The sequence below is a fragment of the Pangasianodon hypophthalmus genome, chromosome 2, assembly GCF_027358585.1.
Source record: "Pangasianodon hypophthalmus isolate fPanHyp1 chromosome 2, fPanHyp1.pri, whole genome shotgun sequence".
Taxonomy (NCBI): domain Eukaryota; kingdom Metazoa; phylum Chordata; class Actinopteri; order Siluriformes; family Pangasiidae; genus Pangasianodon; species Pangasianodon hypophthalmus.
This window is the reverse complement of record NC_069711.1, coordinates 23,781,094-23,803,600: the sequence shown is the minus strand read 5'-3', so window position 1 is coordinate 23,803,600 and position 22,507 is coordinate 23,781,094. Positions and strand designations below refer to the sequence as shown.

At 38.6% G+C, this 22,507-nt stretch overlaps 1 protein-coding gene across 2 annotated transcripts in view; it reads left to right on the top strand.

Annotated features, from left to right (window-relative positions):
- nos1apa (nitric oxide synthase 1 (neuronal) adaptor protein a) overlaps positions 1-22,507 on the top strand; it is a 131,855-nt gene extending 109,348 nt beyond the window's left edge. The window contains exons 9-12 of one of the 2 annotated variants that reach the window (XM_026933216.3): positions 2,245-2,410; positions 4,465-4,614; positions 16,203-16,470; positions 18,635-22,507. In XM_026933216.3, coding sequence (XP_026789017.3) covers positions 2,245-2,410; positions 4,465-4,614; positions 16,203-16,470; positions 18,635-19,199 — 1,149 coding nt within the window. In that variant the 3' untranslated portion in view covers positions 19,200-22,507. Of the gene's footprint in view, positions 1-2,244; positions 2,411-4,464; positions 14,512-16,202; positions 16,471-18,634 lie in introns of those variants that run through there. The other variant, XM_026933217.3, reaches the window with a different exon arrangement.

Genomic DNA, 22,507 nt, shown 5'->3' with positions numbered 1-22,507 from the left:
TTTTTTTTTTTTTTTTTTTTTTTTTTTTTTTTTTGGCAGTGTCGCCCAGCCCTACTGTCTCCTCTGGCTTGCTCATGTAAATTTACATCCAGATTTCAATTCAGTTTATTTATATAGTGCTTTTAACAAAGCAGCTTCACAGAAATTCAGACCTAGATTTAGATCTCTAATGAACAAGCCAGAGGAGAGAGTAGAAAGGGAAAAACTCCCTGAGAGGACCAGTCCAGTTGATTGCCAGGGTAGTTTTGTAAGTCACATCACAACTGCAATACGTAGCAACATAAATGCAATATGAGGTATCTATACTGAGCAACGTAACATACTATTCATACTCTTCAAGTCATAAAATACCTGTACTTGTCAATGTAATATTTCACCTCACAGGTGAATATAACAGCTTACTTTTTCAGGCTCTAATTATATCAAGTACATCAAGCATTATGTTTATAATAAGGCTTTTTTTAATGAATCTTCTTTTTATCCCCGTAGGAGAGAACTTACTGATTTGCCACTGAAGACCATGGAACTCAATTATGACTGATAAATTCAAGTAGACTATTCATTAAACTTACCTCAGAAATGATAAAAAGGCACTGCAAACAATGCCTTAGAGAGTGATTCTGTCAGGTCTATGGCAAAAAAGTTTAGGGTGAATGTGTTCAAAAGAAAGCTTTTGAAATCCATGATTTACAGCTCCTTAATCCTGTCGTAGAATTTGGCCTTCACGCATTAGGTGCACTTCATTATTCAGCTTTTTATATTGTTATACTAATGTCACTCCTGACATCAACTGTACGGACAAAATGAAACAAAGGCTTAGCAGGTGTGGGTGTGAATACAAGTTATCCTTTTCGGTTCAAGGCAAAGTCTTTTACAAGCTGTTAACATGCTGTTACACCCGGTTGAGTGTTTTTCATCTAACGATTTCCCATCTATCTAAACTTTTCTTATACAGTTTCACCCACACGTGGGGAAAAACAGGCCTGTCCTTCTGAATTTGATCATGTAGGTTGGAGTCAGAAGTACCTCTTGAATGCTGTCTGCAGTCACGGTTAAATGATTTATTGTCTCCTGGCTCTGTGGGTTGTCTTTAATGGAAAGTCAGGCTTGCTTTTTTTATTTTTTTATTTCTGAAAATTTATTGAATTACATTTCCATAAAGAAGTAGGGGTTTTATAGGTGCTGTCATGAAGATGATGTAATTCATGTTGGTAGAACACTCTTGGCACATGCTCTTTTAAAATTGGTCTGCTATAGGAACGTAAGCATAAAATGAGAACTTCATACCCCTTCTTTATCCATTAACCTTTGAAAGCATGTTAAAGAGGTGAAACATGACCCATACAGGAGCAATATCTTCATTAGTGTTTTTTTAAATAAATCCTGAAAATCCTAAAAGCTTTTTTTAGTTGCATTACTGAAGGGAAACACACATTATAATCAGTGCATCTGGATACTCCGACCTCTGCCACCTGTCTCATACAGGAGACCATTTTGTGCTTCAAATCAGCACCCATAATAATCAGCATGTATCTTCACATCAGCCATTTTGATCACCAGTTTTTCCTGATTCTGTCCATTTTTCCAGACTGCAGAAGTACTGTTATGTCTCTAATCAATGCTTCCTGTGATTGTGGTTGTTGCTGAATGGCTGTGCCACTGTGGCTGGTGTAAAGATACATATTGATTATTAATTCAGTTCTGTTCAGTTTTATTTGTGTAGCACTATAGCAAGAAATAAAAAACTCAAAAGGGAACCCAACCACTTCTGGGTGACATCAGGTAGTGGGATTATAAATCATTACAGCATACAGGTGTAGAAGAGTAAAGACCAGCAGCACTAAGTGTGTTTAAAGGATGTTCAGTATGATTATATTGTGAATGAGTCCTAGGATGAGCTCAGGTCTGTCTTTATGATTACAGCAGCAGTTCTTAGGTACAAATCTACAGTATCCAGATTATCCATGAAACACAGGTAAGACATGGTCATAAACAGTTTTGGGGAAGTGCTAATATTTAGGATAGCCTTGTGGGACCATCCATGGCTGCAGATGAGCCACAAGCACAGAAACAAAGTGTATTTTCTGCATCCTGTCTTAATCACTGCCACCAGAGTGCTTTGTGGAATCTGACTCTTGATGGTTCACTTCTTCTTTCCAAAAAAAGTGGTTACTCTGATGTATAGATTTACCATCCAATATTAGGAAAATATGATGTAGAATGTTGTGCTGTGTGTTGTCTCAGGTTCACCTGCTGAAGGATCAGCTCTCGGCAGAAGCAGCAGCCAGGATAGAAGCTCAGGCTCGAGTGCACCAGCTGCTGCTACAGAATAAAGACCTTCTGCAACACATCTCACTCCTGGTCAAACAGATCCAGGAGCTAGAGCTCAAACTGACTGGCAACGGCTCCAGTGAGTGTCTTCTCTCTCTCTCTCTCTCTCTCTCTCTCTCTCCCTCCCTCCGCTATTCTCATTCTATCACTCCCTCTGACAGTGATTCTCTTGTTTTGTCATTTGTCTCATCCATCTCTGCCATGTTAACCCACACAGTGTTCCCAGATCAACAGCATGCCCTGTCCTGCTGTTTGTGCTCTGTTCAGTTTCATTTTCTTTAACAGCTTTAAAAAAAAGGAAGAAACTCAGAGTACAGCCAGTCAGACTTGAGTCCTATATTATGTTTTCGCGAATAGAAGTAAGATGTCAGTGTGGTAAAACACAGAGGTAAAGCATGCTCATGCTTCTGGAGGAATACATGATAAAATCCTCTTGGGCTGCACATGTCTTTCTCCAAGTTGTATTTCTTTTCTGTCTCCTCTTGTTCAGTATCTTTTTACACTGATCCTCCTCCACTCCCTTTCCTCATCTGTTTTTCCCACAGAAGTTCTTTCGTCTGTCTCTGATTTTCTTTTTTTCCCCACTTTCCTCATTTGTGTTCCATCAAACCCCATCAGGCACCATTTTACACCATAAGACAGTTCCACAGACCTAAAATTCTCCCAGGCCAGCCAGCACATCCTGCACATTAGCCAGGAAATAATAAAGTGCGTTCACCCTGTGGCTGCACCCACTACAATTTAGAGACACATTATCCTGTTAAAGTGTGAACTTCAGGGAGGCAGGTATAGCTTTTCTACAAAAGATAAAAAATAACACTTATATGCATTTGTAATAAAACATAGCGCAAGTTTTTAATGTTAACCATTTTTGCATTTTCTGTGTTTTGTACTCAGATTGCACCATGTTGGTCTGAGGTAATTTCAAACCTACAGCGCTTTAATCAATGCATTTTGAAATTGCTGAAAGAGCAGTAGACCTCTCTCTGATCTTTTAGCCTAATTTTGTAATCCATATGTTATTTTCCCTTGATCTATAGTCTTATGCATAGTTATTAAGCAAAACACACACAATAGAGAAATCTCCCATTTTAAACATATTTTGTATAATTTAATGGAAAATAATTTTATAGTGGTTTTTATAACCAAGACTCAGCAGGTGAGGCAGTCCTCCTCTGGCAGACACTGTGAATCAGGAGTCATTATCATCATTAGATTATTATTATTGTCATCATTATTATCATCAGGGTAGTGGTGCTTCAATGGTTATGGCGTTGTGCTACTGATTGTAAGGCTCAAACCCCAGCACCATTACTGTTGGGTCCTTGAGCAAGACCATTAACCCTTTAACTACTGAACTGTATCCAGTCTCATTTGTAAGTCACTTTGGATAAAATCATCAGCCAAATAAATAAATGCAAATGTACACTATATGCTCACAAGTTTGTGGACATCAGACCATCACACCCATACGTGCTCGTTGAACATACCATTCCAGATTTAGACCCCTCTTTGCTGTTATAATAACCTCCACTCTGCTGAATGGGATTTGTGCTCATTCAGCCACAAGAGCATTAGTGAGGTCAGGCACTGCTGTCAGACAAGGGGACCTGGGGAGCAGTCGGCATTCCAGTTCATCCCAAAGGTGTTCAGTGGGTTTGAGGTCAGGGGTCTGTGCAGGCCAGACACTTGTGTGCTTCCAACTTTGTGGCAGCAGTTTGGGCAAGAACTATATATGGGTGTGACAGTCAGGTGTCCACAAACTTCTGGCCATATAGTGTAAATCTTCTAGGAATTCCATACCGTTTATATTCCATGTTGTGACGGGAAATGGTATTACTTTAGTGGTAGGGATAACCGTAGGTTGATCTTGTTGTCGATCTAGATAAGTCACTGCCGATCAAAGTAGATGAAGCAACAGCTCGTTATCTCCAAGAGTTTGTCATTTGATGTCCTCTGTAAGGCAAGAGTAAGATCTTGTAGGTCTTAGTGTAGGCCCCAGGGTGATAGAGGAAGTATCCGAATGGGAGAAGGAGTCCACAAGCCTTGGAAAATTTATTTTCTTTAATACAGTATTATGCTTTTCAAATTAGTCCAGCTAAATTATCCTTCTCTCTTTCTGTATCTGTACAGTGGGATCTCAGGACAGTCTACTGGAGATCACTTTCCGAGCCAACGTGCCCCCGATTATCTGTGACGCTACAACACCGCGCCCTGAAGACATGGTCCTGCCCCCGCTGAATGATGGCACGCAGCTCGCTCTGCCCCTAAGCAGTCCTTTAGGTAGGGACCAAACTCTGGCTAAGTTTGAGTGTTTCCGTTTTCTCCCAGGACCTCCTCAACAGGAGCAGAGCCCTGCCCCCTCCCAGGAGGTATCGCCCTCATCCCGGGATGAGCTGCTGGGGAGCCTGGAGCTGCTCAAGTTCCGTGAATCAGGCATTGCGTCAGAGTACGAGTCCAACACAGATGAGAGCGATGAGCGGGACAGCTGGGGGCTGCAGGACGAAAGCAGTCTGCGTCTGCTCAATGTGCTCAACCAGCATGGCCCCTCTGACTGCCTGGATGATGAAATCGCTGTTTAGGCTGGGGACGTACTAATGGCTAAAGCTAAGTGCGCTGACTGCTCATCTGTCATAAACTGCTATTCTCACTGCTGAGTCTCATAGATTGAAGCAGGTGGGAGGTTTGGTGTCACGTTATGTGGACCAAGGCCGTTTTCCATTGCACGTGACAAGGGTACCAGTTTTGATAAGGGGAAAGTTTTAGTATCTCATCCACAGGAACCAATAGTACTTGGGGCACAGTTCAATGCTAGTTGGTTACACATAATGTGACAACATATTATACACAAAATACACATAAAATGTAGAGGAAAAAACTGAAACTGAAATATTCTGGTTTGTTAGTGCCAACAAAAACAACATTGTGCTGTTTTGTTTCTTGACCATCATTTATGTTAAATTTCTCAAAAATTGTACCAGCAAAACTATTTACAGCACAAATGCAGCATAGGTGAACTTTCATTTTCTGTTCATATGGGATGCAACAGATTATAACAGGTTATAACAGATTTTACCGCATTCATAACTTCTTTACCATGTTATTTGTTTTGTCACATTTTTGTCAACAATTTACTGAAATTTCATCACAGATCTTTTTATTTGTCAACTTAATGAAATGTAGAAAAACCCTTCCTCATCAAGGCTTTTTTTTTTTAAAGCAATTTCACAGCAGTCAGTAGGAGCTGATTCACCAAACTACTAATCAGAAGGAAATGATATTAATCCAACACTTCTTTAACTGCATGTCATTGCATATAGTGTCGTCACCAGGACCATTCTAGTCCCCTCATAAATTGAAACTGAACTAGAACCCCAAGTTTCTTTGGTTCCTCCTAGTTTTAGAATGCGCTGTGGAAAAACACCAGTAGATTCAAAACCACTTTCCCAAGCAGTGCTAACTCACTACATCACACCATAAATGAGTGGTGAGAATATGAGTAAAATGTATTATAAATGTATTATTTTAGAATCCATGTCTCCATGTTATCTCTCTTAGTTGGGTTTTTTATTCTATTTTATTCAGTATATGTGCTGGACCAAAAAAGATATATGTGCTTGTTGAATCTGTATCATGTTAGTTTTCCTCCTGTGGTTTTATTACTGCACAGATTAATGCATGTGAACACTGCTATGCACTCCACTCCCATTACTGTTACCACTTTAACATCTTTCATATAATGACTTGGATAACTGAAAGTGAGACAATGAAGCTAAACATTCTTTAATTGTGAATAGAGGTTTTGGTTTTAATGAAAGGAATGGTACGTTAACTATAGCGCCAGAAGCATGCTCAGCTAATTAAGGTCTGAGGTGAACAAGGCAGCTTTGAGTCAGGGAATCTAATTAGCTAGCCACGAGAAAGCTGTGTCAGCTCTCCTCCACTGTATTGGCTCTTGTATCGTTAGCAAGCATAAATTCCTAAGGCAGAATATAAATGTATGGGTGATTCCATGACTGCGGCGCCATTTAGTCTTTGTAACTCTATTTTTCAAAATGGAATCTAAGAAAACATGCAGTCAACTATCTAAAAATGTTTGTTTAAATGAGGAACAGGGCTTCAACAGGTACTTTCAAAATGAAATGTCATCAATGTCACAATATCACTGGGGGGGAAAAAAAGAATGAGAGAACTTAATTTTTATCTTCTCATGATCCTCAGGAAATTTGGAAGATGTACCTTCCTGTTAATCCTGTGACTTTTGGAATATATGCAAATACAATACAGATATTTTCTAGGGGTCAGTATGTTCAGGTTACAACATGGAGCAAATTGTAAGACATGAATAAACTGTACATTTTTCATAACCTATAATGGTTGGCTTTTGGAAAAGGACATTTCAAGCCAGAGAATGTTAAATGGATTTATGTTTTAATGCAAAAAATAATGTGGTTTATGATTATACTTCAAGTTAAAGTGTAGTTATAGGAGCCTAGGACAAGCAAAAATGATGCTGTAGATTTTCTTAAGTTATTTATCTGAAACATGCAAACAGGTTGTTGTGAAGGACACTTTACCTGTATTTAAAATGTCTTTTATCTTTACATAAAAACATATTTGTAAATGTAATATCAGTGGGACACAAATGGCACCTCAATCACAGAATCACACATATAGTTTTTACAGCTCCAAGTTGTGTGCTCTACTGGTGAAGAGGCAAAAATACATGCATCAAACATTACCCCCTTGTTCTTAATTAGTGAAGGAGAAAGAAATACAACTTAATTTCTTCCACAGTTCAGTACAGAAGGCATAATTGTTACATTCCCAGAGACATTGCTGTGTTATTCACCCTATTGCCCCGAGCCACTGTAAATTGCTGTAGTTAATAACTGTTCATTTGGATGCTTATGGGGAATGGATAATTAATGTCTGCAGTTTTATTTCACTCGTCTGTGTGGCTGGATGGTGGTGTGTGGGAGCAGTGAGACTGCGAGCACTCTGGAATCCCAGGAGACAGCAGGGCTGTGCAGGAGCAAACTCCAGTGAGACATGGGATACTTTGAATTAACACATCCAGGCTCTCTGACACTGAAGAAGCTCATTTAATATAACATTTTTCCACATAAACTGGAGTCATGCTTATTGCAGCAGTGTTATTTAATGATATCTTTTGATAAAATAAAAATAAGTGAGAATCAACATTAGCAAGGTTTCAGTGGCTGATTCTCTGCCGCTGACATTTCTGTTGGAGCTTGACTTGTTCAGTGAAGTAGAAATATATGAAGTTTAATAAGTGATGATCTCAAAGTTTGTCCTGTGTTAATGTCTAGCTTAGTTGGCTCAGATATTTCTGGTGAGAGAGATGTTTGAACAGAGCTTGGCTTTTCTGCTGGATTTAATGAGCGTGTATAAAGCTGTCAGCAGCCAAGGTGAGAGCAGCTCTGTGACTGAGGCTGACAGCTGTACATCTTCATTGGCCTTCAGGGAAAGTGTGATGGATTGTTACTTTCGGATCTACAGCTGTATTTTGCTGTGTCATGCCATGGCTTTCTCAGATGTGACATGTTTACGGTTGTTTTTTATTGTATGTTTCAGTTTGGAGGGTGGAATTGTACTATGAACACTGATTATTAAATTAAGTTTAAAGTGTTTAATATCTTAAAGCCACAGAAACTGATACAGTATGTCAGAATGTGTTCAGATCTTTAAGCACATCATCTGTGAAACCATCTGGTCAAATTATACAGTGATTGTTCCTGGGATTCATTAGGGTGCTTTCATAATTGCCATTTTCTTGCCAGATACACGTACTAGTTCTTACCTGGTGATGAAGAGGTTGTTTGCCTTTGCCTGTGGCTTCAGGGGCACATCACATCAGATGAATGTCTCAAAAATGTTAGAATATTGGCAGGGAAATATTTATGATTCAACATGACTTAAATCTCCTTATATCTGCTCACTAAAAAGACTGTTCAGGCACTTTCTCCACCATGGTTTTTTTTTTTTTTTTTACATTCAGTAGACCTGATTGGACAGGAGATAAAAATGCACTTAATGTCACTTTTCTTAGAAGTTGAAAAAGTGTTTTGGAAGTTCTTCACTGTGAGCAAAAAAAAAAAAACAGCATATGTGAACGCACCCTTAGGCCACTCTGTTGATATGATTTGCTTAGTAGAAATGCTTGTATGTGATGCAGTGGTGTACAAACTATTCAATGCATTAACTGTGTGCTTTCATGATTAGTTGTGGTATCCAAAACAAATGTCAAAAAATATGAATGTGTAGCTGTTATTAGTAATATTTTTGGATTTTTTTTGCTTCTTCAGCAAGAAGTTTTGCTGTTCTGCATTGATTTGAAGAAAAAGGGAACAGTTGTTTGTGTTGTCCAGTAACAGGCTCTTCTGTCTGAAAGCTAATCAAAGAAGGGAAGTAGAACAGATGAAAAAATCACCTTGAGAAGGAAATGAAAAAGATTTGCCTGACAAGATTTGATTTCCTGTAACTTTGAAAGCCTAATAAGCCCTCTGATAATTTCACTGGGGTCACATTCCATTTGCATATGCTTGTCCTTCTGAGTGCTGATTTTGGCCCAGTTGCATTTGAAAGATCCACTCAATATGTTGGAAGGTAATTAAAGTAAATGCATATGTTTCATGAACCTTATTTTGTTAGGTTTCACCTTAGACCTGCAGCACTTTAGAGAATACCAACAGAGAAAATCTATACACGTCAAGGGGCCATATTTTTTCAGCTGTCAACACAGCTGTTCCAGAAAAAGCGTGAATAACTGCCAACACATCATATCTGAATGCCCAGAGGGCTTTCCTGTTTGGTTTCAAGGAGGTGCTGCAGATTCACTGCTTCATCCACACTCATTTCACAGAGATAAGCTGCTGGTGGCTTTGGATTGTACGTGAAAAACAGAAGGGAACATCTTTAGTTTTAGCACAGCTGCCTCTTTATGGAATTAGGAGGCAGTTGCCACAGAGTAGAAGCAGGGAGTCAGGACTGTGTCCTAATCCTAAAGACAAAACCTCAAAAACAGTTCTGATGGCTCCTGAGTGGCGCAACAGAAAAGCATTCACCTTATTGCCCAGATATCCAGAGTTCAGATCTTGATAATGCCATAGCAATCTGTACCCGGGAGCTGTCTGTACCCGGGAGCTGTCTGTACCCGGGAGCTGTCTGTACCCGGGAGCTGTCTGTACCCGGGAGCTGTCTGTACCCGGGAGCTGTCTGTACCCGGGAGCTGTCTGTACCCGGGAGCAATCTGTACCCGGGAGCAATCTGTACCCGGGAGCTGTGCACTCTGGGCAGGAGGAATGGCAGTCTATTTTCCCTGTCAATCACAGTGACATTAGACAATCGTGGCTGTCTGTGAGCTCATGTATGTGGAAGAAGGTAGAAAGCAATATCAGAGTGTGTTATGCTGCTTTGTGACACGGAGCTGATGTGGAGGTTGGCTAAACATGTCTCGCACATTTGCCTTATATTCATTCCAAACTTGTGTATAATTTATCCGCAGTACTGATCTGGCAACAAACCTCTAGGAAAAAGGGGTCTTTGCAGTGGTGTAGTTAAGTCTGTACACACAGTATGACTTTTACTAATGGTTTTAGTCACCGTATACTTGAAGTGTCAGACTCGATTACACCATGGTCTATGTTCCAAAGAGGGTTCCACTTGGAATCGTTTGTGAAAGGTTTTATGTAGAAATGTTAAACGATCCCCATGGGACAAAATAAAGACTTTTAAGAATGTTATATGGAACCAAGGGTGCTTTTACACTTTCACTTCCACACATATTTTTTTCCCCTCAGTTGCAAATGCAAGTTTTACATGTAATGTTATGGGAAGTGGCTGGTGTGCATCTGCTTTTAAAAACTGTTCCTTTGGTCAGCTTTTCAACAGCTTTTTACCTATTGACCAATCAGAGGGAAAGTGAGGAAAATAAATGTGGAGGACAAAGTGCTGGTGCAACATGGTGAATCACAAAAACTGTATTTCAGTGCCAATATTTCAACTTGTCTACTTTTGCAACATTCACCGGTACATGATGTGTTGTCCCAATATTACTGTGTGTGCATTCAGTCAAGTCACACAAGCAGCTCTAACTGTTACACCACGCTTTATTTCATCTTTATTATTATTATTAAACGTGCAAATTAGTGCCCTAATAGTGCATAATGATTTTGTGATGATAGGACCAACTTTCATTCTTCTATACTTGGATTACACTTAGAAAATAAGTTCAAGCGAGCACCCTAAAGAGTTCCTTGGTTGGTCCAAGTATTAGCCCTTTAGAATACAATGTACATGCAACAGTAAAGGTTTTAGCTAGGACATTACATTAAAACTAATCTAAGATTATTCTGCTTATTTCAAGACTAATAAACTATATAGACAAAAGTTTGTGAACACCAAACCATCACACCCATATGTGCTTGTTGCACATCCCATTCCAAAGTTGGTTCCTCTTTGCTGCTATAATAACCTCCACTTTTCTGGGAAGGCTTTCCACTAGATTTTGGAGTGTGGCTTTGGGGATTTTGCCATTCAGTCTCAAGAGCATTAGTGAGGTCAGGCACTGATGTTGGGCGAGGGGACCTGGGGTGCAATTGGCGTTCCAGTTCATCCTAAAAGTGTTCAGTGGGGTTGAGGTCAGAGCTCTGTGCAGGTTCTTCCATGCCAACCTTGGCAAACCATGTGTTCATGTTCCTCGCTTTGTTACAGGGGTATTGTCATGCTGGAACAGGTTTGGGCCCCTTAATTCCAGTGAAGGGAAATTGTAATGGTACAGCATACAAAGACACTTATTAAGATGTACTTAAGGTGTTGTCTCTGTGGCTTACCCCCAATGGGTTCTATGGTTTCTCCCACTGGGGGAAATCCTTAAAGGTTTTAGCTAGGACTCTTTCAGAACAATTCCAAGCAGAACCCTTTCAGAAATCTAGTACCATTAACCACTAAAAAACCCACCTTTTTTGTAGGAGTGTACTGTGTAATTTTGCACAAGAGCTGGAATTATCAGGGTCTAATTGAAACAGTCTAACATTCAGCCAGTGTGACGTAAAAAGCACTTACTGCCTCTAACTGCATGATGAGCTTCGACTCACTGACATGGCAAGGGCAGATCATTTAATGAAATATTGATCTGAGGTCAGACAAAAATGGAGGTGTACAGTCTGGTCTGGCAAGCTACCATCCCCTGTGGGTTTTGCTAACGTAGCACTGTTTCTCAGCAAGTCCCCACTCAACCAAGCTATTCCTCTGTCCTAGTCCAACATTAACCTGGAGTACATTATATCTTACATAGATATTTTCGTATACTTGTTCGACCAAAGAACTGTCCATCATTTCTGCTAAACTTTTGGTGGTTACCGTTCCACTCAGCAGCACAAGAACTATTTCATATAGCTTATATTTGAGCTCTTTAGCCAGCGACCCTGTGTGTGGCACTCCTTTAGGGTGAGTTGCTCTCTGAAAAATCTCATTATGAGCCTCTGATGGAGCTCCACTCTGACCTTTCAACTCATGACCCAGACTCTGCTGTGTTTCATCAAATGCCATAGAGCAATTTCATCTCCCATCATCTCCCATCCCCCAGCACAAAGACATAAAACTTAAAGATTTATATCCAAGCAGAGGGTCGTTAATTAAATATTTATGGTTGACGCATCAGTGCACAGCCTGGTCATATGTTAGGCCAGATATGACACAGGATGAGCTAAACTAATTTAGTTTCCTTGTTTGACAGACAGATTATTGCATTGTCATATGACTTGAAGTTTGTATTCATATAAACTAATCCACAAAACTAGCCATATAAACTAAAGCTCAGTTCACCTTAAACAAAAAACTGTGGTGTAGAAGAAGAGGTTAAATGTCAAGACAGATATCACTTCAGTCTCTGTAATTGGTGGATACTGCTTATGAAAAAAAGCTGTGCTGTTGTTTTATTAATATGATCCCCATTAGATTCTGAATTGATCATTAAAAGAAAATATTTTTTCACACCTACACTTTATCTTGATGACAAATTTGACAACACCTAGAGTATAGCATTTCTGATTTTTGACTCATTGCTACAGCGATACAGGAGCCACCTGAAAACTATGCTTTCTGGCTTTTTCAGCTAAAACAGCATTCAGATTGATCGCAAATAAAATTTACCTGAGGGAAAAACCGATTCCGACTGAAGTGGGAAATGACACGGGATGGTAAAGAACTTTCTCTGCACACCAACTTTATCTGGGTTCATTAGATAAAGGTGCCAACTTTGCTAACAAGAAAATCCTAGCAAGCATAGAGCAAACACTAGTAGGTCAACTTTGATCTGTGAATTCACAAGCCTCTGTTTTGTGAGCCAAAAAAAACAAGAAGGTGGAACTGTTGTGTCTTTGGTTGGTGGGAAAAAAAAACTTAGCCATTAATTTTTAAGTAGACGTTTGCATTGTTATTTTCTTACTCTTGTCTTGTCTGATATCTGAAAAAAAAAAGCCTCATCCACAGATCTCATCTCATCAACAGATATACTCTAGGGATTTTGTGGTATTTTTTCCCTCTCTGCCTGTTAGGATTTTCTTGTTAGCAGTGTTGGCACCTCTGCAAGTAACTGGCTTTATGAAGATATTAATGTGTGTAAATTGGTTTCTTTGCAGATAAAACTGTATTGTTAATTTAAGGTATGAGTTGGGTTTGAGCTTTAAGACATGAATTTGATCAAAGTTAAAATGGTCAAAGGAAAATGGTGATTATATAAATCAGAGAAAGCTACAGTAAATGGAGTGCTCTAGGCTCATGTCCATTTGTGTAATTGAGTTGACGGAGTGGTCAGTGGAGCGTGTCTGAGTGTTCTCATGAACTCAGCAGGAACAGGCCATCCTGTGGTGTTTTGGAGCTATGAACTCTTACTTTTCATTCTTCCCCTCTACTGCTCCTTGTGGCCCCTTCACGTCACATCACAGCTTCTGTCTGTGTGAAATGTTTTTCCAGACTTTGTTACACAGAAAAATAGCGTATCTGTGGGAGTGGAAGTGCACTTACTGTGTAATTTGTCATTGACGCTGGCTTTCACCTTAATAAAACTTTATTTCTTCTTTCCTTTCCTTCTTTCCTCTTTTGTGCCTTCAAGGTTGAAATTTGATATTGTGGTAGGAATCAAGACCCTGAGGAAGTTTTGAACCAACTATGTAGTCATCAGGGTCAGCCATTTCAGGCAAAACTACTATTCAAACTTTTTTGTGGCAAAGTTTGCACTTCATTTCAGTTTCTTTTCCCCCTCAAAGAACTGACTCAGAGGACACTTGGATGATACAAATAACCAAACTGCCTATAACTAACTGCACTGCCCTCGAGTGAATTATAGGGTTTGGAATAATACTTGAAAATATACTATTTTATTTTTAAGACTTTTTGAAAATATTGACTCACCCTAAAGTCCATGCATCTTCGATCTAACCGTCTGCTCCTGGTATGGGTTTAAAGTTGTTTTCTCAGTATTCTGGTCAGATATCTGCAGCTTCAGTTTTTCCACATGGGTTTCTCATACACAGACAGAGATCACATGCAGCAAGAACCCTATAGAGAAGAAGACCCTGTCTATTGTGCTGGCCTCCTCACTAGATATTCTGATCTTCTGAACCACAGTCCAGAGCTGCAATGTTTATGATGCCAGTCGAGCCCTGTAGAGGGAAACAGGCATAAGTGACATTGCTTTAAGAGTCTTCAACTGCATCACCTTTCTTAAGTATCCTTTTCCCACACCACTGTGTCTGTGTGCATTTTGTGTGCTTCATTGCATTGTTCCTAGGAAGGACTCGTACAGATGCAGTAGATATAAAAGTGGTAGGCTTTATGTAAACAAGAGCAGAATATTAATTTCTTTAAGAATATAACCCAGTAGACTGAGGAACATGCCTCCAGAGGTCTCTACCAACAGCTGGATAAGGAACAAACATGCACACACACACAAAGTTACAAAGTCATTTTAAATGTAGCCATAACCAATGACCATGGGGTCCAAGCACTATTCACAAATAGACTTGTGTTTGGCTGATCACAGGATCTCGTTCATTTAGTATAATGTGGTATAAATGTAGTATAAATGTGGTCCAAAAGTCTGAGACCACATTGAATATCTGTTTTTGTTTCTTTTCTTTGCTCGTTTTTTTTTTTTTTTTTTTTATGAAAATAAACAACAAATAAGAATTTTTAATGGTTTAACAGCGTGTCTGACTCACAGGACAGATTTTCTCCAAGTCTTATCCCTTCCATTGAAGCACATGTTTAGACGCTGATGGATTTGATCTAACATTCAATCATCAGGTTTTACTGAAACTTGTGGAGTCTCGAATGCACACTGTCATTAAAGCAAAAATGTACCAAATACTAAGAAATTCTGAAATTCATGTAAATATTTTTAAGATTCTTCTTTTCATTCAAGTTGTTTGCTGATAGTGTTTCACTACATATATATATATATATATATATATATATATATATATATATATATATATATAAAATATTATGCTGTGGTGTAAGAGGAATAATACACTTCATGACATGCTGTTATAGGAAAATAATTAACTTTAGGGTAGTAATGGTAACTTCACTTTGTGTTGTGCTGCATCACACCACCTCAGTGTGGATTGTTTTCCTATAACAGCATGGCCCATTGTGTGTGCCTTACATAATTTTATTATTTATGAGTACAAAGCACATAGCTACAAAGCACTTCTATAGTTACACCACACACAATTCACTTTATGGGAAGCTAATGTTTATATCTTTATAATTCACCAGCATCCACTTCCTACATGCACAAAGCTTTACAATCTTTTTCATCATTTGGATGTGTGTCTTAAGCTGTACAAAAAGGATTTTGTATGTGAGAGTTGTTTATTGTTCATGAATCCTAAACAGAAATTCAGTCTGAAGCTTTTTATTATGCAAATATTTTTCTAGCACATCTCGCTGGTTTGCCCATCCAAATATTTTCCGTGCATTTCAATGACTCCTGTGTCAAACATTTGCATAGTGTGATGGTACAAGAGGCTTCTCTGGTGTACAGTGCTGATAACAACATGGCATAAGAAATCTTTCAAAGTGCTTGTTATCAGTGGAAAAAACTGGGTTAGGCTAATGAGCTTTCTCCTGCTCAGACTCTCATCCTTCAGCGAATTCTCCGAAAGCTGCTCGGGGTAACAGGCTGAAAATCACTGCAGCTACAAATGGTCTGTGTACATTAAAGCCACATTAATCTCCTACTTGGCTTTCTAATGGCAGGGAATTGTCAAAATAGGATGTTAAGTTTGTGGGTTTTTCAGCCACTTGCTTAGTGTTATTATGGCATGTTTGTATTCTATTTTCTGCGTCCCATGTGGCTGTGTGAGAGGAGCCAGTGGCAGCTGTGTAAAGGTAACAGATTTACACTGTGAAATAAGTTTCTGCATGGGGAAATATTTTTATAAGCCTAATTTATAACTTATATACTGTATGTACGTATGTGCTATTATTAAAACACATTCCCTGTCTCCCTCAAATGCATTCAAAGAAATATCAGGAGGTAAGAACACATCAGAAATATTGTGAAATGTTATTTATGTTGGATAGCTTTGTGCTTTATTGTGAACTTTACTGTGCATGTGTTGATGTTTTTATTTCATTTTCACAGGGTTGATTTTTGCTTTAGTCTTAAAAAATGTCACATGATGAATGAATATCACTGGTGGAATCTGCTTTTCCCACCTACAGCATTATTATTTGTTCACCATTCTTCCAAAAACTTTTGTATTTTTATATTACCACCACAAAATAACCTTCAAACAAGCATGACTGTTTATTTGTTTTCTCTCTTCTCTCTGCAGTTGACCAAAGCATGTTTGAGAACTCGAGTGCAGGTGAGCAGCTGAAGCAGGGGACAAAGCTGAGCTCCGTCTCTGGCCGTCGTGAGTTCTCCTCTCCCGGAGGCCAAAAAAGCAGCACACACCTGAAGAACCTGGGTAAAGCCATGGGGGCCAAAGTCAATGACCTACTGCGACGTAAAGAGCCCGGCAGCCTGGGGGACATCGGCGTCACGGAGGTCAACAAGAACGTAGGAGCAGTGTGGTCCAGCCACAAAATGACTGCTAACAGGTAAATAATACTTGCACATGCACACAAAACATATGCAAGAAAATCTTATATTTGCTGACTTTTTCCCGCATGAGCGCCACGTCCAGGTTCTTTGAGAAGTTCTCTTCCTTAATCATTTAGAGTTTATGTGATTTAATAAACAATTTACTATGAATTAATTTCAATTTAACAATGTTATGGACCTTTCTGTGCAGTAAACATTATATAGGCTCAGTCCTAACGTTTTCTGAGGGGCAACTATATTACTTTTAATTCGTTTAACCTCTGCACATTTTGTTAATAAAGCTGTTTGTGCAACAAGCATAAATTCATTAAAAGCATTAAAAGCAATTCATTAAAATTCATTAAAAGCATTAAGTCTTAACACTACTAGTTAGACTGATTGATTTTTTTTTTTTTTTTTCTTTTCTTTTTTTCTCTCCAGTAGGATGTACCATAAACCATAATGCACATAATATATATATACACACACACACATAATTACTCTTTCAGATGAAACCTGAAAGTGTCATTTTGGCTGAAACTATTTTTTGGTCTATATGTTCTGGTGGCATCCTTAATCAATATAGTTAATTATATGTTATTATATGCTTATTTAATGATGGTTAAGTTAGACACACATTAATAGATTGTATTTCACATTCATATTGAACTAAAAAAAAATCTCCATTTGCTGTGACAGAAAGCGAGAACGATGTATCAGGGCCTATTTCAAGCAGTGAGCTCAAAACACCTGCTCAACTGTCAGTCATTCTGGATTTTGGTTCATCTCCTGTTTTGATTAGGGAAAAAAGAAGACTGCTCTTCTGGCATATTTTTGCATTCCACTATTAAAATGCGAAGCTCCTACGCAAAACATGTAAAGTCAGAAATGTGGCAGGCCCCCCCTATTCTATATAAGGAAATGAAGAATGCCATCGTTTCCACCCAGAGAGTAGGGCTAATTTTGCTTTCTTGGTGGTGGCATTGTTGGGATTCAAACTCTGAGTAATCAATGCTTAGACCATTGCACTACTCAAGAGATTTATTTGGGCGTTCCTGCACTTAGTGTTTATGTTCAGCTGCCTTTTCATTAGAGAAGCAAGTGATGCTGGTATATTCATTAGTTTCCTTATTGATGTACTGTGGAGATTCATCTACTCTCCTCTGAAACACAGTAGCATGAAAGTGGAGATGAGATTTCTAATGCAGAGATCAGAGAACCATTCATTTTCCTTTACAAGCACTTTGTGCATCACATCTGTTCATTCAGCAAGTATGAGTGTGGAATGGGTGCAAGTCTTGAATCACTGTAGCCTTGATTGGCATCTCTGAGTGGAAGAAAAAGCCTCAAGGGGGAGTATGTGGGTGTTTAGAGGATGTTTTTCACTTGCAGATTTTCAAACTTTGATGATTCTGACTTAATTGGGAGACAAACAACCATAAAGCATATTTATGTGCCTGTGGACTTGTGTAGTGCAGACTGATTTTTAATTACTCTTAGAAACCCTTTGAACGACTGATGAGATCTTGTAAGCCCATAGATTTGCAGGTTTTGGCACTTTAAGTCTCTCTCCATTACATTTGATCAGTTGACTAGCAGTAGGCCGTTTGCAGCTGTTAATAAAATTTATTTAGGCCTCAGCTAATGCACTAATGCCACTAATGCACTTAATGTCATAAATTCCTTAATGATGTACTGTACTGACAATAATATGAGTCTTCACAACCTCTGATAATGACTGATAAGGTCATTATAGCAGTCATTATTTAAAAGGAGCTTAAAATTAAATTTAAAATTGCATCCATTAAGAATAAAGCTTTGGCCAACAGTTTGATCTGAGCCACTGCTTGTAATTTCAGCTTCTTATCCTCGATTATGAAAAAAGACAGGCTCTTAAGCAGTGGTTTATGCTAGTCAGCGTACGAGTTTTACCAGAGCTGTCTGTCCCACTGCTCCCACACCAACCACTCACTCACTCAAACAAAAAAAATAAACAAACAAAATACAGAAATATACGCTATTACATTTCCTTTTTTATAAAACCAAATCAATTATCTTAGGTCGACAAATGACGGACTTTCGTCAAGATTTCCTTCACTAGTATGATGATTTGAATACACAGTTGTATTGTGTGAGATTATACTTCCACCACAGTGTACCATCTGTTCTTTCTCTAAACAGCCACATTTCATTGGACCCCTTCCCTCGCCTGGATCCTCCACCTCCCACCAACAAGAAGCGTCTCCCTCGCGCTTTGAAGACCACTCAGGAAATGATGATCTCCTCTGACCCTGTGGTGGCCTCTCCAGAGCTCTCAGACTCCTCCTTCCTGTCCTCCCCAGAGAAGATCCACCAAGTCAAAACCCCTGAGCAACCTGAAGAGCCTGAAGATCCAGAGAGACCCTCAACTGATAACGCTCTGGAGGCCCAGACAAAAGAGGAGAACAGATCAGGTGAGGATGGCATCCAAACAGCAGATGAGCAGAAGGAGCATGGCACTGTGGATGAAGTCCAGTCGCACATGCTGCTCTCTGTTCCAGATCTCATCCACAAGGACGGCCTAGAGCTCAAGCAGAAACTGAGCAGCTCTGAGAGTAGAATGGCGTCCACACCACGTCCAGGGAAAGGAGACTGTCGCATCAGTATGAGCGAGGGAGAACTTCTTCAGAATGGCTCAGTGCAACACATGAGAACCTCCAGCGGGGAGAACGAAGAACCACACCCAGATCTGCTTTCATTTGAATAAAAACTGGAAACATGCTTGAGAACGTCATGATGTTCTTCCTGCTCAAGTCTTCATCAGTCTTCTTGAGAGAATCTTTCTCAGTGAAATGTTGGTTTTACTGAAAAGGCAGTCACTGATGGTTGTACAAGAGAACTGCAGGTCTTAAGGGCACTAAGCAAAGTGGATTTATCATCATGACATTTCTGTGAACCACTGTATTTTCTGTGTATGCACTATAATGTGATTATTATGCCTTACTTTATTATGTATTACCACAGAAATATTCTGAATATTTTAGTCTAATTACTTTAATAACTCAAATCACTATTTTAGATTTTTTAAGCTTTTTCTGCACCTGTCTCTACTTCTGTACTTCTAGCCATTTCAGAGATTATTATTGTTATGCATTTTCTACTGAAGGATTGAAACAGCTCATCAGTAGGAGCCATGGTGAGGACATTTTATTTGCTGTAATACTTCTAAAGCTGTGTATGTACTTCATATCCAGCTTCCATCTAACTATAGACTCACCCTGTGTTCACAATGGCAAGCCATATAGAGCCTCAATACAGCAATATGCATTTAATTCAGTTTTAAAAAGTGCACCCAAAACATCATCCTCACTCAGATTAGTGCTTTATAAACACTTTTAATTGTGTTTCCATCCAAGTGATTTTGTTTTCACAAAATTTAAACAAACATTTATATGTACTATTTTACATATCACCAAAATGTTATTCTCCAACTTTAGCAGAGCAATTATTAATCAATGCGTTTGTAAACTTTTTTAACGCATCTTCATTTTATTGCTCGCAGTATGCATATAATGTCAATGAAAACTAAGCTACTGTGGTTGACAGACAAGTGAAATGAAGTAAAGAATGATCTCTATGCACTCCCAAAGCTATTGCTAGTATGTGATGGCACACAGACTGAGATCTTTAGGTTGCTACTCTACAGAGACCCAATGGTGAAATCCCCATTAAATAAAAATTATGCATGGCCATGCATTAGTTTTATGTCACCAGGGGGGTTCTGTACTACTCCAGTGCAAAGTTTTATAATGATTTTGAGATTGCTCTCATTTCTTTTTCTTTTTCTTTCCTCTTTTTTTTTTTTTTTTAAATATGTAAAGATAAACTGTTGTTGAAATGAAAAAGATCCTTAGTGGCCAGTTTTAGGGGTGGCTGTCTTCAGGGCACTTCTTTTACTTCTTTTGGCATTATTACAATATTCAGCTGCATATTACACAGGTAACATGTATAAACTTTACATTAATCTGTATACAATTTCCCAGTTTTTATTGAAAATATGTGGATTACCTACAAGAGGAAAACTGGGAGTGAAATCTCTAACTTCCTTGCTAGTTTTTGAACAGAGAGTCAGCCACTTATCAATCTCAAATGACGACCAATATGGGAATCCACAAAAATAAGTTGAGCATGTTGGTTCCTGAGATCTGTGTATCAGCAGTCAGGCAGAAGATGCTGGAAAGGTGAGAAGGATGCATAAGAAATGTAGGGGCTGAATTAGTGGAAAAATAGAAAAGACACTTTTGACCTGATTAACATGTTAGATGGTAGATATTTGATATAACTACAGCTGTGTGTTAAGGCTGAAGGAACTAGAAAGTAAGCCAGTGTATGTATAGGTCGAGGTAGCAAGCCATTCAGTAAGCCTGGCCATCCAGGAGGGAAGATAAAGCAGGACAGAATGAGGCCCGGGAGGCTGAGTGCAGGATTCAGTGAGAGACGAACTGCAGCACAGAGCTTACAGAGTGCTGCTGATGGTCAGAGTGATAGCCAGCTTGGGGAATGGCACTAATGAGGCTCAGTCAGTGGAAAGAAATGAGAATGGGCCTGGAGCTAATAAGGAATGTCATAACTCCACTTAGACTGTAGCGCTGCTGAATTCTCATTTCTGATTGGACAGAAGGTGTTGATTAATTTTCTAGAACAGCAGCAGTAGTAGCAGACAGTAGTGTTATATTAATGAGCTTGTTCGAATACATTATCATTTCCATAGCATCAACTTGCACAAGGACTTGTATGGCAAGTGCTCCACTTTAGATTTAAAAAAACATGTAATTGTTGAAGTTTTCTAAAAGGAGACTTTTATTTATCATTTTGGAAGGAGTCTCCAGTGTCAATACTTTGTAACAGCCAGAGGTAAAGCTATGCTTTAAAGTGTTCTGACACTGGAAAGTCTTCAAGGATGGAGGACTTTGCATTTTCTCAGTAACAAATACGTTTAGGGTTTTTTTTTTGTTTGTTTGTTTTATTCGTTTTAAGAGAGAAAAGGAGACAGAACAACTGTTTATAGCTGCTATAACAAGGAAATATCACAAGGAACTAACTTATTTTGCAGATGTTCTAGAACATTACATGCATAAATGGATAAAATGTACATGTTGTTCTTTAATAAATAAAAAAAAATTGCTGTGGCATTGCTGTTATTGGAAAATAATCAACTTTGCTTCTGCTTTGCACCCCACAGCCCACCACCCTGTCAATGCTTATTTTCCTGTAACAGCACACTTCCAGGCATTTTATTCCTAACATAAATCTTACTCTGACGTGATGCTCCCATGATCCTCTAGAAGGACAGTCTTTCATTTCAAACAAATCCTCCTCTTCCACAGACTCCAAACCCACTCAGTCTTTTCCCACGCTCAGTGTAGCAATGTTACAGAATTGTTTTATGAGGGACATTATGCAATGCTTAGTCATTTCAATAACGGTTAGTATGAATACAGAAATGTATGGTGATGAGTAATTGCAGAATGAAAAGGTTTATAAAAGAATTGTAGGTCAGAATGATGAAAAGCATTATGTAAGTGTTCTGTTGGAGTGATGGATTTATTCTTCACTTCAAACTGTCCTTCACAATAATGGAAGACTATTATTAATGGAAGCTCAATACATCAGGACATAAATTTCATTTCACCAGTGTGTCAGCCTTTTGCTGTAAGTGCCACTGGGTCATAAAATGTAAAGTAACAGTGTATGAATATTTTATGATACCTATAAATGTATATGTGCTGGGGAAAAATCAACTAAAAGCTAAAATAATATTTCTATTTTAGTTAAAATTTGAAGATGATTTTTATTGTGATGGGAATGTATTAAAAAGAAAAGAATACTTATTGTAATTTCTTTTTGAATTATTTGTTTCTATGGCTTTTTAACTGTCACATATCTCACTTTATGATGCTCACTTTATAATAATGTTAAATGAAGGAAGGAAAATGTTGAAGGAATGTTGTGTTTTATGAGCACACTAAAAGTACAAGACCTCAGATATTACAGATTTTGTATTAAAGACATTTT